Source organism: Falco peregrinus, chromosome 7 (genome assembly GCF_023634155.1).
Source record: "Falco peregrinus isolate bFalPer1 chromosome 7, bFalPer1.pri, whole genome shotgun sequence".
Classification (NCBI taxonomy): Eukaryota; Metazoa; Chordata; class Aves; order Falconiformes; family Falconidae; genus Falco; species Falco peregrinus.
In genome coordinates this window covers 7,417,139-7,435,236 of record NC_073727.1, presented here as the reverse complement: position 1 = coordinate 7,435,236, position 18,098 = coordinate 7,417,139, and the positions used below count along the sequence as shown (strand labels likewise).

The following is an 18,098-nucleotide window of genomic DNA, read 5'->3' as shown; positions in this document are numbered from 1 at the left end:
AGATATGTGTACGTAGCCTGACCAGCTGCTTTGGGCTGCTGGCAGAGCTGGTTAATAGCCCATGTACAGCACCTGCGCCCAGTCAACGTGCAGGGCAGTACTGGGGTACGTGCAGGGCACATGGCGCAGTTCATTCTGGAGGTGCGTTTGCTTTACCCCCCCGTGACCTTTACTGCATGGTGGCACTGGTGTTTCTGTGCTGGTAGCCACAGCATTACTACCAGGGTGCTGTTTTGGAGTACTCTGTGTGCTGCCAGCACTCCTGTAGTTTAAACCCTTCCCTGGGACCGTACCTGTGAAGCCGAACCCTGCCCCAGAGGCTTGGCCCCCAGCAGGCATGGCCTGCAGCACTGCCATGTCAATGGCAGTCATGGGGTGTTCTTCACTCTGCAGGGACTTGCTCGGTGGCTACTATTGAGAGCAGAATGAAATACCACAGTAAATAAATCATGGGGAAAACTCATTCACCCCAAGAAAGCTGTGTCTCCTCAATGCAGGCTCCCCTAGGCACCCCTCTCTCCCCTCAGGCACCCCGTGTTTACGACATACTAGGGTGTCAAACCCCAGCCTTTTGGTGAGGAATCTGAGGGGGAACACTCCCACCATGGTCCCAGCCCGGGCCAGGGGGCAGTACCCTGTGGCCAGGTGTGGGCAATCCGTGCTGCTGGCAGCCCTTCCCCTCAGGGCAGGTGGGCAGGCAGTGCTGGGGGATCTGCCCACCCTCCCACAGAGGCTGCAGTAGATCTAACAGTCCTCTGAAAATAACTGTGGTCTCCCAACAGGGGCTTCCTTTTCTAATAGGAACGTGTTAATGTGGAAGTCTCCAGGTGTGCAAGGACAAGGCATCTTGACTGTAAGTTTTGACTCTCCTCTGTGTGTTGCCAGTCATGTCTCCTGAGCTGCGGAGGGCATGAGGGGTGTGGGGGATCTCAGGCCTGTGCCTGCCACCTCACCCCTTGGTATTTTTGACTGACCCCTGGCAAATATTAAATGAGGTAGGCAGGCTCACAGATTAGTCTCTCTTGACAATTTGTAGCAAGCTAAAAATGAATTATAGTTATTCTTAAAAATTAGTTTTCCTTCTTGACCACCTCAAACCCCTTTTTTCCCCATTTACTTTCTGATGTAAGTCTCTCTTTTTGGTGTAGAATATTGGATACATTCTTAGCTTCTAAAATGTAGCTTATACTGATGCTGAAATTTTCTGGTTTCTTGCTGACTTATTAGTAACATATTTTTCTTCAGGTTCTTGAGAATAAACAAACTCTAAAATATTAACATTTATTTTTATGTTTGGCTAATTTCAACCTTTTGTACTTTCCCGCAAATGCTGATTGAGAGTTGTGTCTATCACTGCCACTTTGGGGTAACTTGTGTCCTGCCCCTGCATTTTTTTTTTTTAATGTTTTTTTCTATGCCTTATGTGGAATAACCAGAGCAAATTCTTTGATGTTCATATGCATGCCTCGGTTCACATAAGTATGCTCATTTTGGTGATGCTCTTTTCCTATATAGATCAGAAATCCTGGTTAGAATCCATGATGATTAGAATATTATACTCAGAGGGACTATCTAGAAAATGGTTTGGCTTTTTTTAGGATTACAGCTGCAGATTGGAAAAACTGAATAATTTTTACTGTGATATAATTAAACTCGTATTATACATTTAAGTGTTTGGTTTTTTAAAGAACTTGCCAGGATGTGCTGTGTGAAAAATTCTAGGAAGTGGTGCAGATATATAATTTAATTACAAGTTTCTAGTTTCTAATTAAAAAATGAAGATCAGATTTGACTGTCTTATAACCCCAGCTTTGTTGATGGCTTGGGTTTGCAGCATAATTTGCAGTGTAAATACTTCTGGTGAGTTATCATTTCTTGAAACGGAAGTGTGTTGAGTTTGTGATACAAGTTTACAGAGATGGAAGGAAAGGGAATGTTTCAGATCACACTACTTCTACATTTCCTTTACACGTTCATTCCACAGTAACTTTATATTACTTCTGCCCTATGTTAAATTCTGGCAGATTTTAGTGGGAAAAGAGCTTTTAAATGGGGTTGGAAGCTACATGTGCTCCATTTGTAATCAAGGGTTAGATCCTTGTCAGTTCTAGTCAGTGAAAATACCCATCAAGACAGTATTCTACTAATACAGTTCCCTCAAACTGTGCCTAAAGTGATTCTTATTGTGTATCTTCAGATGGACTAAAATTACCTGAGCTTTCAAAAGCCTTTTGCAAGTATGTAATAATGCTGTAAAATACTGCAACAAATTAGAAACTAAGTAGGATAGCAGAAAGCAAAAGCAGGAATAGAATAAAAAACCAAAAATCACTCAATATGCTTTTGCAGGTTTTGCTATACTACCTCTTGCTATTATATTTATGAATGCTAAAAAGGAAAATTTTTTTAAAAAAAGTTTCAGCGCTTCATCAGATAAGTGAAAACTAAAAAAAAAAAACAACCAAAAACAAAAAACCCACTGAGTGTACAAAGTCATCTGATCCACTTCAAACACTTGGGTCCTTGTAGAAAGAAGGCTTCTGGTGCCTGAGCCACAGGCCCCTCAGGACAGGACTTACATCAGAGCAGTAAGTGACCAAGAAGCACAAGGAAAAAATTATGATAGTTCAAAATAATTTCAAAATAAAAGTATTATTGAAACTGCTGGTTTTTTTCCAAACTGAATTAACAGTGATTATTTAACAATGACCCCAGCCCAGATTTGTAAAGGTATTTGACATCCCTTAAAAAAACCCAAACTTGTGTGTGTGGAGTGTGCCTGCCTAGTTTATAAAGTGTAAATGATAATCTTTTTATATTTCATCTTTAATGTGTATTAAGGCAGAGGAAAGCAAGGGAAACCTCTTGTAGGAAGAGACTGATATTAAAAGTAAGAGTTAGGTAAACCAATAGGATGTGTTTTGCCGGAATGTTGTATTGCTAGTAAAGAAGCTCAGAGGTGTGAAAAATAGGTAAAGACTTTCACAGAAATGGGACCTAATAGACCAGGTAGTTAAGAGATGATAAATCATAAACAGGAATCTAATTAATTCTTGGCTAGTGTTGAACCGCGATATTGAACTGCTGAACTGATCCAGCTTGGCAATTTGGCATTCTTATGCCTTTTTGTTCCTATTCCAGTTATTTTAAATCTAAATTTTCAAAGGGGAAGGGAGTGCCTGTCTGGAAGTTCAGGAAATGTGTTTATGAAGTATTAATGCTTATACAACTAAACCAAAACCAGAGAATAAGCAACTGGTTAAAACTGTTCCACAAGTTTCCAAAACTGTTAGCAATGTGACGGTGTCCAAATCAATTATTAAATATATAGGGTGAAATAGAGGAATACTTTACTGTATCCTTTTCCTTAGTAGCATTTAAATACTGCTGTTTTTCTTGTTTGTTTTATCTTGTTTCATGCCAGATGTTCTTATCAGGGAAAACAATGGTGGTATGTTTTAATATTGATGAGTTGATTCTCTGGGGAATAATAGTATATCTACCTTCTCAGAATACAAATTGTGGGAGTTTTTTTATAGTGTAATTACCATAATGCATTGAATTTTAAGTGCAAGTCTTTAAAACTGTGGAAAGAACTTTTTGTTTATTATCTTTCTTCTATCTACTTTCAGAGTGTCTTTCATTTTAATGTTAACTATCATGTTTTTGTGGCCTTTAAAAGGTAAACATGTAAATCACCAGAGGTACTGTGTAATCTGTCAAAGTAGCATATGCTTAAGCACCTTATAAACTATTAAATAATCATAATATTTCTCTTTCCAAGGTTATTAGTTTATTCTTTTAAACAACTGCAGAGTAATTAAAGTACCTTGCTTTAACTTTTTTTTTCTTTTTTCTTTCCCCTCTCCTTTTCCCTCCAGGAACCTGAACATTGAAATTCTGTAATTATAAATGATTTGGTGACGAGCTGAGCTTGCAATGCAGGCAATAAAAACCGTGGAAAAAGAAGTCACTTTTATAAAGGAAATACTTTTTAAAGAGTCCTTCCTAAAGGAACAAGAGTACAGCAGAAGCCCGGAGAGCAAGCAGCAGCTCTGCGAGCAGCAGCCATTGGAAGGAGCTGTCTGCAGCTCTCAGTGCTGTACTGAGCATGTCCCAGCGGAGCCCAGTGCGAGCAGCACATTATGCAAAAAGGCAGCTCTAGCAGATGGGAGAGAGGCACAGCAAGCATTTGCTTCACTTGCATCACCACCGCTTGAAAACAAACCTGGATCGCTAGAGGGGATATCGCCGGCAGGCCAAAGGAATGAAATCCGGGAGCATGGCTTGATTGCCGAAGGTGTTGCACTGCGAAAAATCATGGGGAATCAAGATGGGAAGCTAAAGAAAAATACAGGTGATGTGCATGAAGGAGGAGAGGATGCTTCTGGGCCCAAGGATACAGATGGCACAAAGAAGGTATCGGGAAGCAGAAGGGGACTGGGGAAGCATGCAAAAGGAAGTGAATCCGCTAAGAAGAAGGGTAAGTCGGACTCGAGGGCCTCGGTGTTTTCAAATCTGAGGATCAGAAAAAATCTGTCCAAGGCTAAAGATGGGAATAGTAGTTCACGGGAGGATGTTTTGGAAAGCCAGGCCTTGCAGGCTGGAGAGCTGGACAGTACTCATTCAATTGTTACGAAAACTCCAGATATAAGCATCTCTGCAGATGAAGGGGGTCTCTCAGACACAGATGTTGAACATTTTGAAATCAGAAATGAAACTGTCCCAGCTGCGGCGGAGACACAGGATGGACAAAGGACCAGTTCTGGCTCTGATACGGATATATACAGTTTCCATTCAGCCACAGAACAAGAGGATTTGCTTTCTGATATCCAGCAAGCTATTAGACTGCAGCAGCAGCAGCAGGGGGCAATTAACATTGGAACTGAGGATCTTGTCACCAAAACAATGGGCCGACACATGGCTAATTCTCAAGCAGCCCCCTTAGATTTTGAACGGTTTCTTTCAGTAACTACCACTGACAAAGAGAGGAGCCCAGACAGTGAGGGGGCTTTTCCAGCGGTATCTGAAACTGCGGAAAACATTCCTGTCTCCTGTGCAACTGAACGTGAACTGAAAGAAACGGCAAATGGCTCAGGCTCTCCTGGTAACAGCTTGTTTGAAACACAAGAACGTAAGCTATTGATTGAGGAAAAGGAACAGCTCAGTGCTGGAATGGATGGTGTAGCTAGTGAACTAGAAGATGATTTAAATAGAACTGCGGTAGAAAACGGGTCTCAGACACACAGCTCCACACAACCCTTCCCAACCTCGGTAGCAGACGCTGAGACTAAAATTGCTGAAGTGCAGGCTGTTGATTTGCAGGGCTCAGTAACAGAGGATGGTGTTTCAGATGCAGTCTGTGATCATGCTGCTGACACTCAGGAAGGGAAACACACTCCATCCGCCGGTCAAGAGGACCTGCATACTGGTTTATCCACGGAAGTGAAAAATGGCATTATGTCCTCCGAGGGGACAGCAGGCAGTCCGATGCTTGGTTCCCGATGCTTTAAGCCCTATCTAATTAATCCTTGTTACATCAAAACCACAACTAGGCAACTGAGTTCTCCCAACCATTCACCTTCTCCTTCCCCATCCCAGAGTCCACTTTTTTCAAGAAGGCAGGAGTCCTTTCACAAAAAAGAAAAGGTCTCAGTCAAGAAGCAGAGGTCTGCTAGTTTGGCAGGTTTATTTAGTCGTTCCGCAGACTGGACAGAAGAGGTATCTAATCACAAACGCGAGATAACGCAGAAGGTGGGCTCTGCAGGCTACTTGGAGCACAAGGGGTTTAGAGAGAAATTTCAAACGGAAAGAGTGCCTTTGACTCATTCAAGAAAGTCCTCAGGGGTGCAGGCTTCTACAGAGACATTTCCCAATGTCTTTTCAGGTGAGTGACATGTATTAAGGTTTTCCTCCCCAGAATGTCTTTGAAAATATATTTAAAACACTTGAATTCAGCCTTTTGTATGTACTATTGTCTTTACTTGTGCTGACAGTTTTAAAATCGAAGGCCTGATCTTGCAAACACAGTCACATTTCATTAGCAAGCATAGCCTCTCTATTCAGTGTCAGCCTGGCAGTACTGCCAGCGAAGGAAGTGCATAACTCCTTTTAAGTTTTTCTTTCTGCTTCTCTCCTTTATCTAAATCCCGTAGGAAAAAGCTGGATGCCTTAAATTATTCCTGTTGAAAAACTCTAAGAGCTGTACTGTTGTAGGCAGACCAGCTCTCTGCATAAATAAATGCTTCAGATGTGAAGCTTTCTGTAACTGTGATCCTGTTGGGGGTTTTCTTGTGCTAGGCACTTTTCTGATGTGCTGTAAATATTTGAAAGCTGCACCTGGTGTTAGACTGAGGCAGCAACGAGGATTTGCTTAGTACAAAAAGGAAAAAGCCATGCAAGCACAGATGGACAGCACTACAGAAAGGAACCAATTTCCCCTTCAGAAGGGGGAAAGTAGAGAAAAAAAAACGTAAATGACTTGAAAAGGCAGCATAAAATGGAGAATGGAAGGGGAAGGAAACTGTGGGTAGTACAATTTGGTAGCTGTGGCAGGCTGCTGCTCAGGCTACATAAGGTGACTCATTCAGGAAAGCAATCTTTTACTTTGCTTGTTAGGCAGCTTGCATCCTCTCTCAAAGGCATAGGAATATAGAGTTTACAAATTAAATGGTGGATATAGATAGTTATATTTTCCTGCACTTTGAGGTTTTTTTTTCCCCTTTCTCTTCCCTCCTGCCTCATTCAAAGTTTCAATCTAAAGCTAATGTGTTCACAAATAGAGAAGGCCTCTGCCACGTAGGAGGTATGTATACAGCAGAAACTCAGGAACATATTCCATTTATTTTTCACTTAAGAAAACTGTAGAACTAAGAGAATACAGAGAACATGCCCTGCGAGCATCCGTTACAAGATTAAAACAGTTGCATTTATAATTGGGTATGTTTTGAATGGAAGTCTGTTCTAGATGCAAGAGCACAGTCACCGCATATGTACTTGAGCTATTTGCAAAACATGCAGCGAGAATTTTTTTTGTGCTTTTATGAAAACTAAACAAAATCATATGGCTTAGGAAGGGAACAATGACATGATTTACAAGTCACATGTAAGAGAACAGTTAAGCTATCAACAACTTTTGCATAAGGCGACTATCTTGGTTTATACGGTGGATTTAAAAAAAAATTATATAACTTATAATCACCTGCATTTATAGTTGCTTTCTTTATGCACGTTCTACTTTGTTTGACATCACAGTAATATTGGTGAATGAACCTGTCTAGAAACAGCAATTAAAATTAGTGGCTTTTTTGCACAGCAGGAGTTTGAAATATTCAGGTAAAGCATTAACATTATTTTCCAGGTTCAAATCACAAAAACACTTTCATTCTTCAGTAGTCTTCAACAGAAATCCCCAATTTCAGTCTTGAAAATTAGAATTCAAGTTTTTAACACAAAAAAGGCCACCCCCCTGTGAAATGAGCTGAATCTTTTTGTGTGTGTTTTAAATCCCTTCCACCTGTTTTCATGGATTTATTTCCGGGCACCTCTATGTAAAGTTTCACAGTTTGAGGTGATCATTACTTTCAGATTCATAGCATATAAAAAGCACTTTTTTTTTGTTTTGTTTGGTTTTTACTATGGATGTGAGGCAGATTATAAACAAGTCTAAGAGCAAAACTTTAAATTTATCATCAGCAATTAGACTTCTTTAATGGTGGTGCTATGGTGGAAATAAATTTTATGTGGTAAGATTCAACAACACGGAATTACTTTTTAGAGACCTGTTTTCCAGGAAACAGACTTTTTTCACATTTCTTCACAAGGTTTTGATTTACTTATTAATAATTTTTGTTTTATCATGTTTTCCCACCAACATTTTAGATTGTTAATGTGAAGGGACGAATGTCCAATGCAACAGTAGTTCTGTCTCTTATGGAAATTACGGTGACCCTTATTTGCATGTACATACCAGCTGTCTTTACAGGCACAGGACAATTATACCTTTCAGTTCATGCAGAAAAGCTTGCACTGAGGGAACTGGAAATGAAGTGATAATGCTTCATCTCTTTTTGATAATTCTTATTTTTAAAACCATACTTTCAAGCTGAAAATTATCAAGCATATAAAAATAACAGCTAGTGTATATAAAATGGGCATAAAATGTAACATTAGCACTTCCATAGATTGACTGCCATTGCTGTAAGAGCAGAAAAACCTCTTTATTTAAACCAGCCTGCACAGGAACAATTACAGAAATAATTTCCTTGTAATTTGAATACTGCTTCTGAAAAATGTTTTGTTTTAATTGCGTGCATGAGATACATCAATTTGGGAACTACCATCAGGCTTTTAGAAATAACATGCTTTGTAGTGGCTCATTTCTATCATAAAGTAAATAAATAAATATCAGCTTCTTGCCTAGAGCATTAAATCCCATCTTGCTGTGCAGTGACTGCAGTGTTGTTCTGCATTTCTAACTAGAATCAAGTAAAATATTCCACAACACTGTAGTCATCTATGTTAATGACGGCAGGTTCTATGCAGATGACTGGCCTACTTTTGCACTATGTTGTGGCTTGGCTGTGTGCCATTTGGTTTTCACAATGATCCATATGAACTCTTCTAAGGCTGATTTAACGTAAAATGTAGATGGAGGACAACAACTGGAATGGTAGAGACTGCGTATTTTAATTTTGTTTTATATAAGAAATAAGTAAAATATGGCATTTCAGATTTGATGCATTGGCTAAAAAAGTAGTGTGGACAATTTTACAGGTATTCCGTAATTCAGGGATCAGATCTATTTCTTTTATGATGAAGACAGCTGTATTTGAAATTGCAGTGACAGTAATTACAAGTTCTAGATTACCTGATGCACGGTGGAGCCATGGCTTTTATGTTGTGGTCCCTGGAGGACAAGAGCTGGACCTGAATGAATAGGGTTGGCACTCTCACTTCAGTATGTGGCAATGAATGATTTGTACTAACATTAAGAGAGGATCTTGTTGGGAAAATGAAGTTTATGTTTCCAAACATTAACCTAACTGAAACAGAAGAGCTAACAGATTGATTGAACAAGGAGTTTATCCTCGCATTAATTTGAGGTGCAGTGATTGCAGAGGAGCTAGTAAGGGTGTCTGTTACATAAACTGAATGTAAGAGTCCCATCAGCTGCCCCAGATGGTAATTAAACTTGACCCAGGCAAACCTATGCCCTTTCTAATCTCTGTTGGCTGGCTGTAACACACTTGCTGCATAATGTCTTTCAAGGAGATCATTTATCTTCAGATTTCTCTTCAGAGATTTACATTTGTCCTGCTTTAGCTGCAAACAGGAAACAAACAAACAAAAGTCCTGGTTACCATAAAACAAAACCTGAAGTCAGTCCCATGCTTGTGTGCTCACAGTCACTTTCTGATTTCCATGGCCTGCTGGCTTGCCTCTCACAAAGGCCACTTTATCTCACTTCTCCACTGTGCTAATGTCATCTGCACCCACTTGCAGTTCCAGTGCTGTGTCTGCAGGCATATACAAAGGTCTTAGTATAGATAAATATGTGAAAACTTGAAAAATCAGGGTGAAAGTTTGTTTCTGAGACATAAATTATGTTGTCTTAGATAATTTTTCAAGGTGGTGTTTTGTTTTTCATTCTGATTCAGGTGACAATGCACACAATATAGATTTGTATCTCTTGGCATCCTGTGGAGGCTATTTATCATGCAACTATTATTTAAGACTACTTATGGTTTACGGTTTCACTGATGATGTTTGTTAGCAGTAATACAAATTTCTTTTATCAGATGGCAGGGCAGTGTAGCCTCCTCTCAACTAATGGAGCTACCCAACAGCAACCCTTCATGTGATACAGGATCACGCACTACACTGAATGTTGCTAGTAAGCACCTGTAGGGAAAGGTCTTCTCTTTTTGCCTAGAAAACCCAAACCTGAGGTGGAGGGAGTGGGAAGGGCTGCAGTACTGCACTGCAACTACAGTAAAATGTATTTGAAAATGGACTGACATATGTTATTGAAAGGCTGCTGAATGCTAATAAGTTGATTTAATGTTACACTGCAATATGGGAATCCCAGTGACACGAGTAATGTCACCGGAATGCAGTCCTACCACAGACTTGTTTTGAAGTGATCTCACGATTAATGCTTTTATCTTTATCTAGAACTTCATTGGGAGCAGGAGGTTTTGGTTATGGGGTTGAGTGCTGCTTCTCTTGGACAAGCTCTTTCTGAGCAGCAACCTGGTTCTGAGGTCTGACTGGCAGCCTGACTCTAGTCTGGAGTAGAAATCTCTTGTCTCAGTTGCCTGTTGGTCTCTTTTGGGATGCAAAGAGGGAAGGGAAAATGGACAGTTTATAGCTGGAGGTCCATGCAGGTCTGCTTGGATCTGAGACACAGTACCAGTATAACAACCATCACATATGGGATCTAGCTAGGACTGGTCATTAAAGGGCATTGTGTGCTTCAGTGATTTCTGTGAAAAGATCAGTGGATTATTCCAGGGGGAACAGTTATGTGGAATTGAAGCTTGAATATATTTCTTGGATCTAATTGAGCTTTATTATTTTTTCAAATTATTTATAAATTATTTAATAGCTTGAGGGGGTGGTTTGTTCATTAAAAAAAAACCCACAAAACAACTGTGTAGGTGTCTGCACTAAAAAGAATCTATTTCTTGAAGCAGGCCTTGCTTTTTTCTGTATGCTCTAATGTGCATAGAAAAATAAACCTGGAAGTGAAAAGCATCTCTAGGAATATTTTAGGCTGCCTGCATATAAGGGATAAAGTTCTAAGGTGAATCATAGTGATAGAAAATGCAAAAATGCTAATTACCCAAGATATTTTGTTTGTGCTGTAGTTTAAGCTCAGGATATGGTCAAGTGTATTGCTTATAAACTACTGCCAAAATTTGGATTTACGTAAGGAATAGTGGTGATGAAGCATATATGTGTAGGCGTTTCTGTGGCTGTGGCTTTGATTATTTTTAGGTACATTTAAAAACATCGTTCTGTAGCAGTTAGGAATAATACAACAGTTTCTGGAAACTTACTTTTATGCACACAGTTTATCTTAGGGGATGAGGCGCGTTGATACAAGGGGAGCAAGGCAGAAGCAGTGAGAAGCTGTGAAAGGAAAGCAATGGAAGGATGTGAGAACTTAACATGGTGTCACCTCATTCCTGCCTCTTCATATGATAATACAAGGCCAGTTGCATTTCATTAAGTGCTTTAGAAAAGGCCAAAGTGGGATCGGGAGCTGTGTCACTATTTCCTTTAAACAGCAGCAACTTTCTGTATTCCTACATTGCATTTCCTATAATGGAAGTTAGGGACAAGGAGATGGTCTGTGTTGCCTTGAGTACAAAATGACTGTTCCTCATTTTATTTCCATATTGCTGCTGTCCAGAATAAGTTTTCTTCATACTGATGGAAACAGCTAGGATTTCTGACAATGACTAGGAAGTGAGTTCTGTTTTCTGATGCAAAACTTTGTTTTATTCTCAGTTAAATACACAACAAGACTTCTTTCATCTGTAGATGTATGGATGATAAAACCATGAAGTCAGTTAGCAGTTCTGCAACAGTAAGAGACAGTGGTTATGAGATTGTGTGTGTGCATGTGTGTAAACAACATCAGAGTTATAAAAATAAATGCTAATATACATAAAATTAAATATATAAACACAAAAAAAATGCTTGAGAATTTAATCTTTTCAGTGTTTTGACATATGCAGACAAACAGTGGCAGGAAAGCCTAGTCACAAATGAAATTTATTATCGAGATGTTATTATTTGTCAGTAAAAGTATCAATTGGTTTCAGGATCCATAGGAAATTTATCAGGAGTGCCAGAGCTCTGAACCTGGTGTGAACTTGAATCAGGAGGAAGCATAGATGACTTTACTGTGGAACTAATTACAGGAGGCAGCTTTAATTCTAGAGTTTATTTGATGACAAAATCTGGCTCAGATGTCCCTTGAAGATGCACAATAGGCAGTATGTACCAGGGGAAAAGTAACTCATATGCTTTCCTCGCACTGATAAGGAAAAAATCACAGTACAAAAGAAGTTAACACTGCAGTAACACTATAATTAACTACATTAACATCTGCGAACAGTCATGACATAAAAGTTGGTTTTCATTAAAAAAAGAAAAAAAACCCCAAAAACAAAACAACAAAACCAAATCAAAACCAAAACATTGCTTTCATAATAGAGGGTGTGTATCTAAACACTATTTTGTCATGCAGAGTCAAGACAATGCAGTATGCTGAGAAATAGCTGAGGGAAATATTTGATTCCATCAATGAAAGAACATGAAGATCCGGTTACAGCAAAGGAGGGGTGTTTTGGTTTTGTTCAGATGGTCTAGAAGAATATCTGTGCAAATATGTGCAATTGTATGCGTATGTTTTTCATGGAACATAGTTCTAATTTTCTGCTTTTCCCCTTTCTTCATCTTACTTTTTTTTTTTTTTGTAATGGATACAAAGAAGAAAATATTTTGTACATTGTGATATATATTAAAAAGTCAGCAGTTATTAAAGTTGGAGCAGAGTGCACAGGTCTCGGAGAGGAAAGAAAGCTAAGGCATGCTAGGGGCTCTAATGGGTGGGTTGAAAGAAATTTGCTATTTTTGTCCCACTTCAGAGGCTTGCTAATTTAGTTCAGTCATGTTTTGTGACCTGTGGCTGCTTAAGCAAATACTTGGATTTACTTCTAAGGTAGAGACAGGCCAGACTGCATTAAATGGCAAATGAAATGTAGAACCATTGGGAATAAAAAAGTCTTACAAAATCGGGTTGTAAAGAACAGTGTGTATCGGTTTGGATTGACAAAAGACTCTGTTAGTAATAGTTGCCCAAAAAGACATTAAAGGAGCTTCTTACTTTAAAGAGCTAGACAGAAAAATTGTGGCTTTCCAGCAGTCTGTGAGAACCTGGCACAGAATATTGCTTTCACATTGCAAATCACCACAGAAACTGAAAGGGTAAAGATGGACAGAATTAAATACTTGCTGAGAGGAACCTAAGCACCTGGAAAACACAACATGAAAGTTGCCAAAGATGCATATGGTGCATAAAAGATTCGGTAGACAGACACATATTGGTTCTCTTTTAGATAAACCACTATAATTAGGGAAGATTTAGCAAATATACCTCTGTAATCTACAGTAACACTGCGTTAGAAGCTGAAGAGAGAACAAGGTGAAAGGAGACGTGTCATATAATGTTGTGGGAGGGTGAACCTAGTTTATATTTTTAGAAAGGTGTTTTGTACTGTGTACCACTGCTGTATCATAGTTGGGGAATTGTTTGGTATTTAAAAACTTCAGCTTCTGAAAGATATTTAGTGACATATAAGATATATTCTTACCTTTCACTATATATATGATATATGTAGTGAAAGGTAGGGATAAAAGCATAGTTTAATACTTTGTCTCAGTTTATCCTGTTATACGTATGTCATATGTCAAAAAAATCAGTGTGGGGGAAAAGTGTAAAACCTTAGTCACTGTGCAAACAAAATTTCAGGGAACTTAATGTTCAAGCTAGGGAGGCAGAATGCTTCAGAGACTTGCTAATCTGCAAGAATTCTGAAAGCACTGTCACAAGCCATCACAAATACTTTAATATCTTTTGAAGCTCTGGTGATAGCAAAGTTGTTATACCTGCTTTTAGAAAAAGTACTATATTGTTGTTGTTGCAAATGATTGAGGCAATTTCAATCATCTTAAAATTGACTTGAGCAACAAACAAGGCTTTGGAACAAATCCTGAAGGAGGAAATTATAAGATATAATTAGCTATTGGGTATATGATAAAAGGGAAAAGAAAAGCAAAACTAAATGCAGCGCGGTTTTAGCAAAGATCAATAAGACTACACTGATAACTTTTTTATGTGCAGCTGCTTTCTAGACAATGCAAAAGTGGTAGGAAGAAATTCATCTGAGTTTCCGTACAAAATGGCAACACTGCAGACCACTTACCTGAAGGAAATTACTGGCGGTTTTGATGAACGACTCTGCCATGTTACTTCACTGCCACTGGAGAGAAACAGCTTTGCTTTGGCCTACTGCTGCCTAGTGTTGTGATAGATAGGCTTGGCCAGGTTGTTGAAGTTTATTGTATAATTAACAGAGGAGTGCAGCTAGGCCCTAACCTTTGGGTGCAGGACTTGATGTTTTCATTACCAAGTAAAATTTTTGGTAAATTTTTATGTTGCTGTATTGTAACACAAATTTCAAAATTAGGAACTGGGCTGTCATCGGAAGTTCATTCATCAGGATGAAGGTCTGCATTAGTTAGGTTTTGACTTGACTGTTTCAGCTCCGTCAAGCACAATTTGTGCAAATATGGAATATGTTAAGTAATCTTTATACAAACCATTGAGGGATATGTTGAAATTGATGTTGTTGCCATGTCTCATAGTCAGCCCAAGTTGAAAAAGCTGTTTCAAATATGGCTTTGGTTCAATCAAGGGACACTACGAATAAACAGTGAGTAGGGGTTTTTTTGAAAACTCTTTGTAACATCCTTTCGAGGGTGGCTTTTAATTTCATTAAACTGGGACCTTTCCTTGTCATCTTTATTTTTGGAGAATCCCGCTTTCAAATTTTACCAGACCTCTACTTTTTTCATCAAGGCATTCCTGGAAGAATTTCAGGGGCATTTGTATGAGATGCCGCTTTTGACCTGCGTGTACTGTGGTGGCCCTGGGGGCAGCAGCAGGATTCTTTTGCTAGTGGCAGCTTGTTCCTTTGCTTCCAAAAAGGAGCACACACACATGTGTTCCCTGGCTTTTTTTTGGGATGTCTCAAACACTTGAAGCTGTTAGCATTATGTGAATCTCTTTCTGTAACTGCGTAATGGGTGGCTTGTTCTAGCTGAGTGAGTTGAAATCTCAATGATACAGTTATTCAAGCTGTCTTGCACAATCTGGAATCTGTTTAAATGATTAGTGGTAATTGTGGGGCTAAAATAAGGGAGGGAAAATTGCTTGAGTTAGGGTTTGGTATCTTGTGGTTCTAACTTAGAACTACTCGGGAGTTTTCATGGAAAATTTTTGACAGTTAAGAAAGGGTACTAAGAGACGGGATAGTGTAAAAGAGATTCAGACAGCTTGGCAAAAGTAAAACATGGTTACTGTGATAATCAGGTGCAGGACGGAGAGATGTGAAATTATTAAATGATAGTTTTGTTCTAGTTGTTTGAAGAGTCTATGAATGTAATCAATCGATACATTCTTCACTGGAATGTAATAAATACATATTTTTTACTTTGAAATTGCATTGAACTGCATGTAGGCAGGCATAGAAAATTGGGGGAATGGGGGAGATAATGTTGATATATATCTTTTTCTTAATTCTCTTGTTTAGACAGAGTTTCTGCTTTTGACTACTGCCTTTGAAGATGATATGCAGGTTCACTTCATACCATCCATGTGAACAGAGCCAGGAAATCTGGAAGCAGAACATCAGAGAAGCACAGTCCTCTCAGTCATTTCCACACATGCCTAACTTTAGTAATGCTCTAAATACTAAAATATAAGATATAAATATATATTCAAATAACACATTAATATATAGTGTATATATATTATAGTAATATATAATGTATATATATAACTAAATCTCTATATAAGCTCTATTCTTTTTTTCCCTTAGAAGCCTATGTTTGTATACAAGCAGTGAATGCAGGTATTAGCTATTACGCTGATAATAAGAATAAAAGGAGGTATCTTCATGACAGAACTATATTGATTTATATCATAATGCTAAACCTTGAAAAGTTTTGTTACTTTTAAGGTTTATGTTACCTGGAAATTAGGCTTGCAACATATTTGTGTTTATTCGTAGTGGAAGGATTAGATTTATTTTTTTTCTTTTTATTATGAAACCATGTTGTGTGTACGGGCCTGTTGCTTGGTGGGTTTTCCATGTTTTATGTAACAGGCTATGAGAAAACTGTCACATGGTTTTAGGAAAGTATCTGTCAATGAAAATTCAGTCTCTCAAAAAAACCCAAACAAAACCAACAACAAAACAAACAAACCCCAAACCAAAAAATAGAACAACAAAAACACACACATCCCCCCACCCCCCAAAACAACAGCAGCAAACCCCAGCCAAAACAGACCCACAGCATGAGAGATCTGGAACAGTTTCCCAATCTAAATCAGCAGAGGATTAGAAGATCTGCAGTGAAAAAGAATAATAAATGAAGTCTCTAATCCTGGAATACTGGGCGTAATCTCCCAGGTCAGTCTTCAGGCAAGAAAGATGCTAAATTTGTTACTTTTTAGTGCAAATGTGTATTTAATATGTAGTTATGCAGGACTTGGACATATTATTTGAAGAGAAGAGATGGCTAGAATGATTTCCAGTGCTGTTTCATTGCCCAGATTCCATGTGCACCTTTGAAAACCTCTTTTTTTTCTCAGCAGTCCTGTGTTGCACGTTATATCTAGGCTGTCTGGTTCAGGTTAGCTGTAGAACATGAAATTTGGGAAGATTAGGAAATTAAAGGAAAATACTAAAGAAATGTAATACTTTTGATCCTTCAAGGGAGGTATTAATTTTATATATGAAATACTAGTCACTCAGCACTTTATGTATTTGAGACCTAGGAAAGTACATTAAACAGAAAGGTGAAAATGAAGTGTGATTGATTCGCCCCTAGTAAATGATTCAGCAAGTTTTGCTGTGTAGTTTGGGAGAATATGAATGAGTAAAACTTGCACTGCAAAGTATTTAAGAAATTACATGTAGTTGCAGTTACTAGCTCATCTACAGCTATGGAAATCTTTGCAGTATTTCTGTCTATTGGACGTGTTTGTCCTCTTCCCGCATTCTGGGGAATGTTTGGTGCTGCACAGTTCAGGTGCTTTGCCAGATTCTTTAGGTCTGTCTTAGTTATGACCTTGATGATAAGATATGTAGAAAAGAAGACAGACAAATATTGGAAGGAAGGAATGCTTTAGATATATATGGGGTAGCAGATATCTGAAGTATAGTATTTCCTAACTTTTCAATGATGTGGAAATGGGCCTTTTCTTTTACTATTGTCTGTTCTGTCTATTTTTTTAATTTATTGAATTATGTTCATAATTGGAGTCCTTTCTAAATGAAAAACCCTAAGAAGGCTACATTTATTTTTTTTATATATTGTAGGACTAATAGAAAACAAATGAAAATTCACTATTTTTTCCATCTCTTCTTCCTTTTTTTTTTTTTTTTTTTTTTTCCTTCTGTACTATCTCCCAAAAATAGAGCAAGGCCTATGGTACTTTTGTCTTCAAAGCTTATGAAATCTTTTTGCTGTGTAAGCATTTCTGATCTCACTAAACTGGAAATAATAATTAAAAAAAAAAAAAAAAAGAGTAAACTGGGGAAAAAGAAGGCAAACTGATTTCAGCTTTTGAAGATGTAAGCAATACCTGCATGAATGAAGTTAACCCTTGATGTAACTCTCAATAGGGCGTTCAGAACTGGTGTTACACTGAAGCTGTTCACTCTGCTTTAGGAAAAACTAAACCAGAATGACCATCTCCGGTCAGGTTAAGATGTGCTGATGCAGCTGCTGTGCTAATGGTGAAAGTGTGGTGTGGTGCTCTGGTTGCTAGAAGAAAAAATCATGGGAGACCAGCAGAAGGGGGAGCCTTTGGAATATAACTCATCTTGATCATTAGTCTCAACTTGTTTTCACTGACAGTTGTGCTCCTGGGCTTTTGCAAATGCAATGTAAGGAGAATAAGAGACACATCTTTAAAGATAAATGTGAGGTTATAACAGCACAATCCTCAGGGAAACATTATTGCAAGCTCTGCTGTAGTGCAGTGCCTCAGTGTGTGTGTGTGCCTCAGACACCTCTCCAGGCCAAGGGAGAATTTGTGGCTGTGTCAGTACTGAGTGGGATTATTATATGAAATTATCATATGCATTTTATATAGCATACATAATGATATTTTACAATGCTTCTTTATCATACGAAATAATATTTGATATTATGAATGAATTTTGGTGGGGGTAGGTTCCTTTTTCCCTCCATCTTGCATTTGAGTAAATATGGTTGCAGTAAATCTGAAG

General features: G+C 38.4%; 1 protein-coding gene across 1 annotated transcript in view; it reads left to right on the top strand.

Moving 5' to 3' along the window:
• The first annotated feature begins 3,914 nt into the window (after positions 1–3,914).
• The window catches only part of FMN2 (formin 2), a 163,709-nt gene continuing 149,525 nt past the window's right edge, over positions 3,915–18,098 (top strand). Inside the window, exon 1 of the mRNA XM_055811133.1 lies at positions 3,915–5,887. Within this exon, the coding sequence (XP_055667108.1) occupies positions 3,940–5,887 (1,948 nt within the window). The 5' untranslated portion in view covers positions 3,915–3,939. The remainder of the gene's footprint in view (positions 5,888–18,098) is intronic.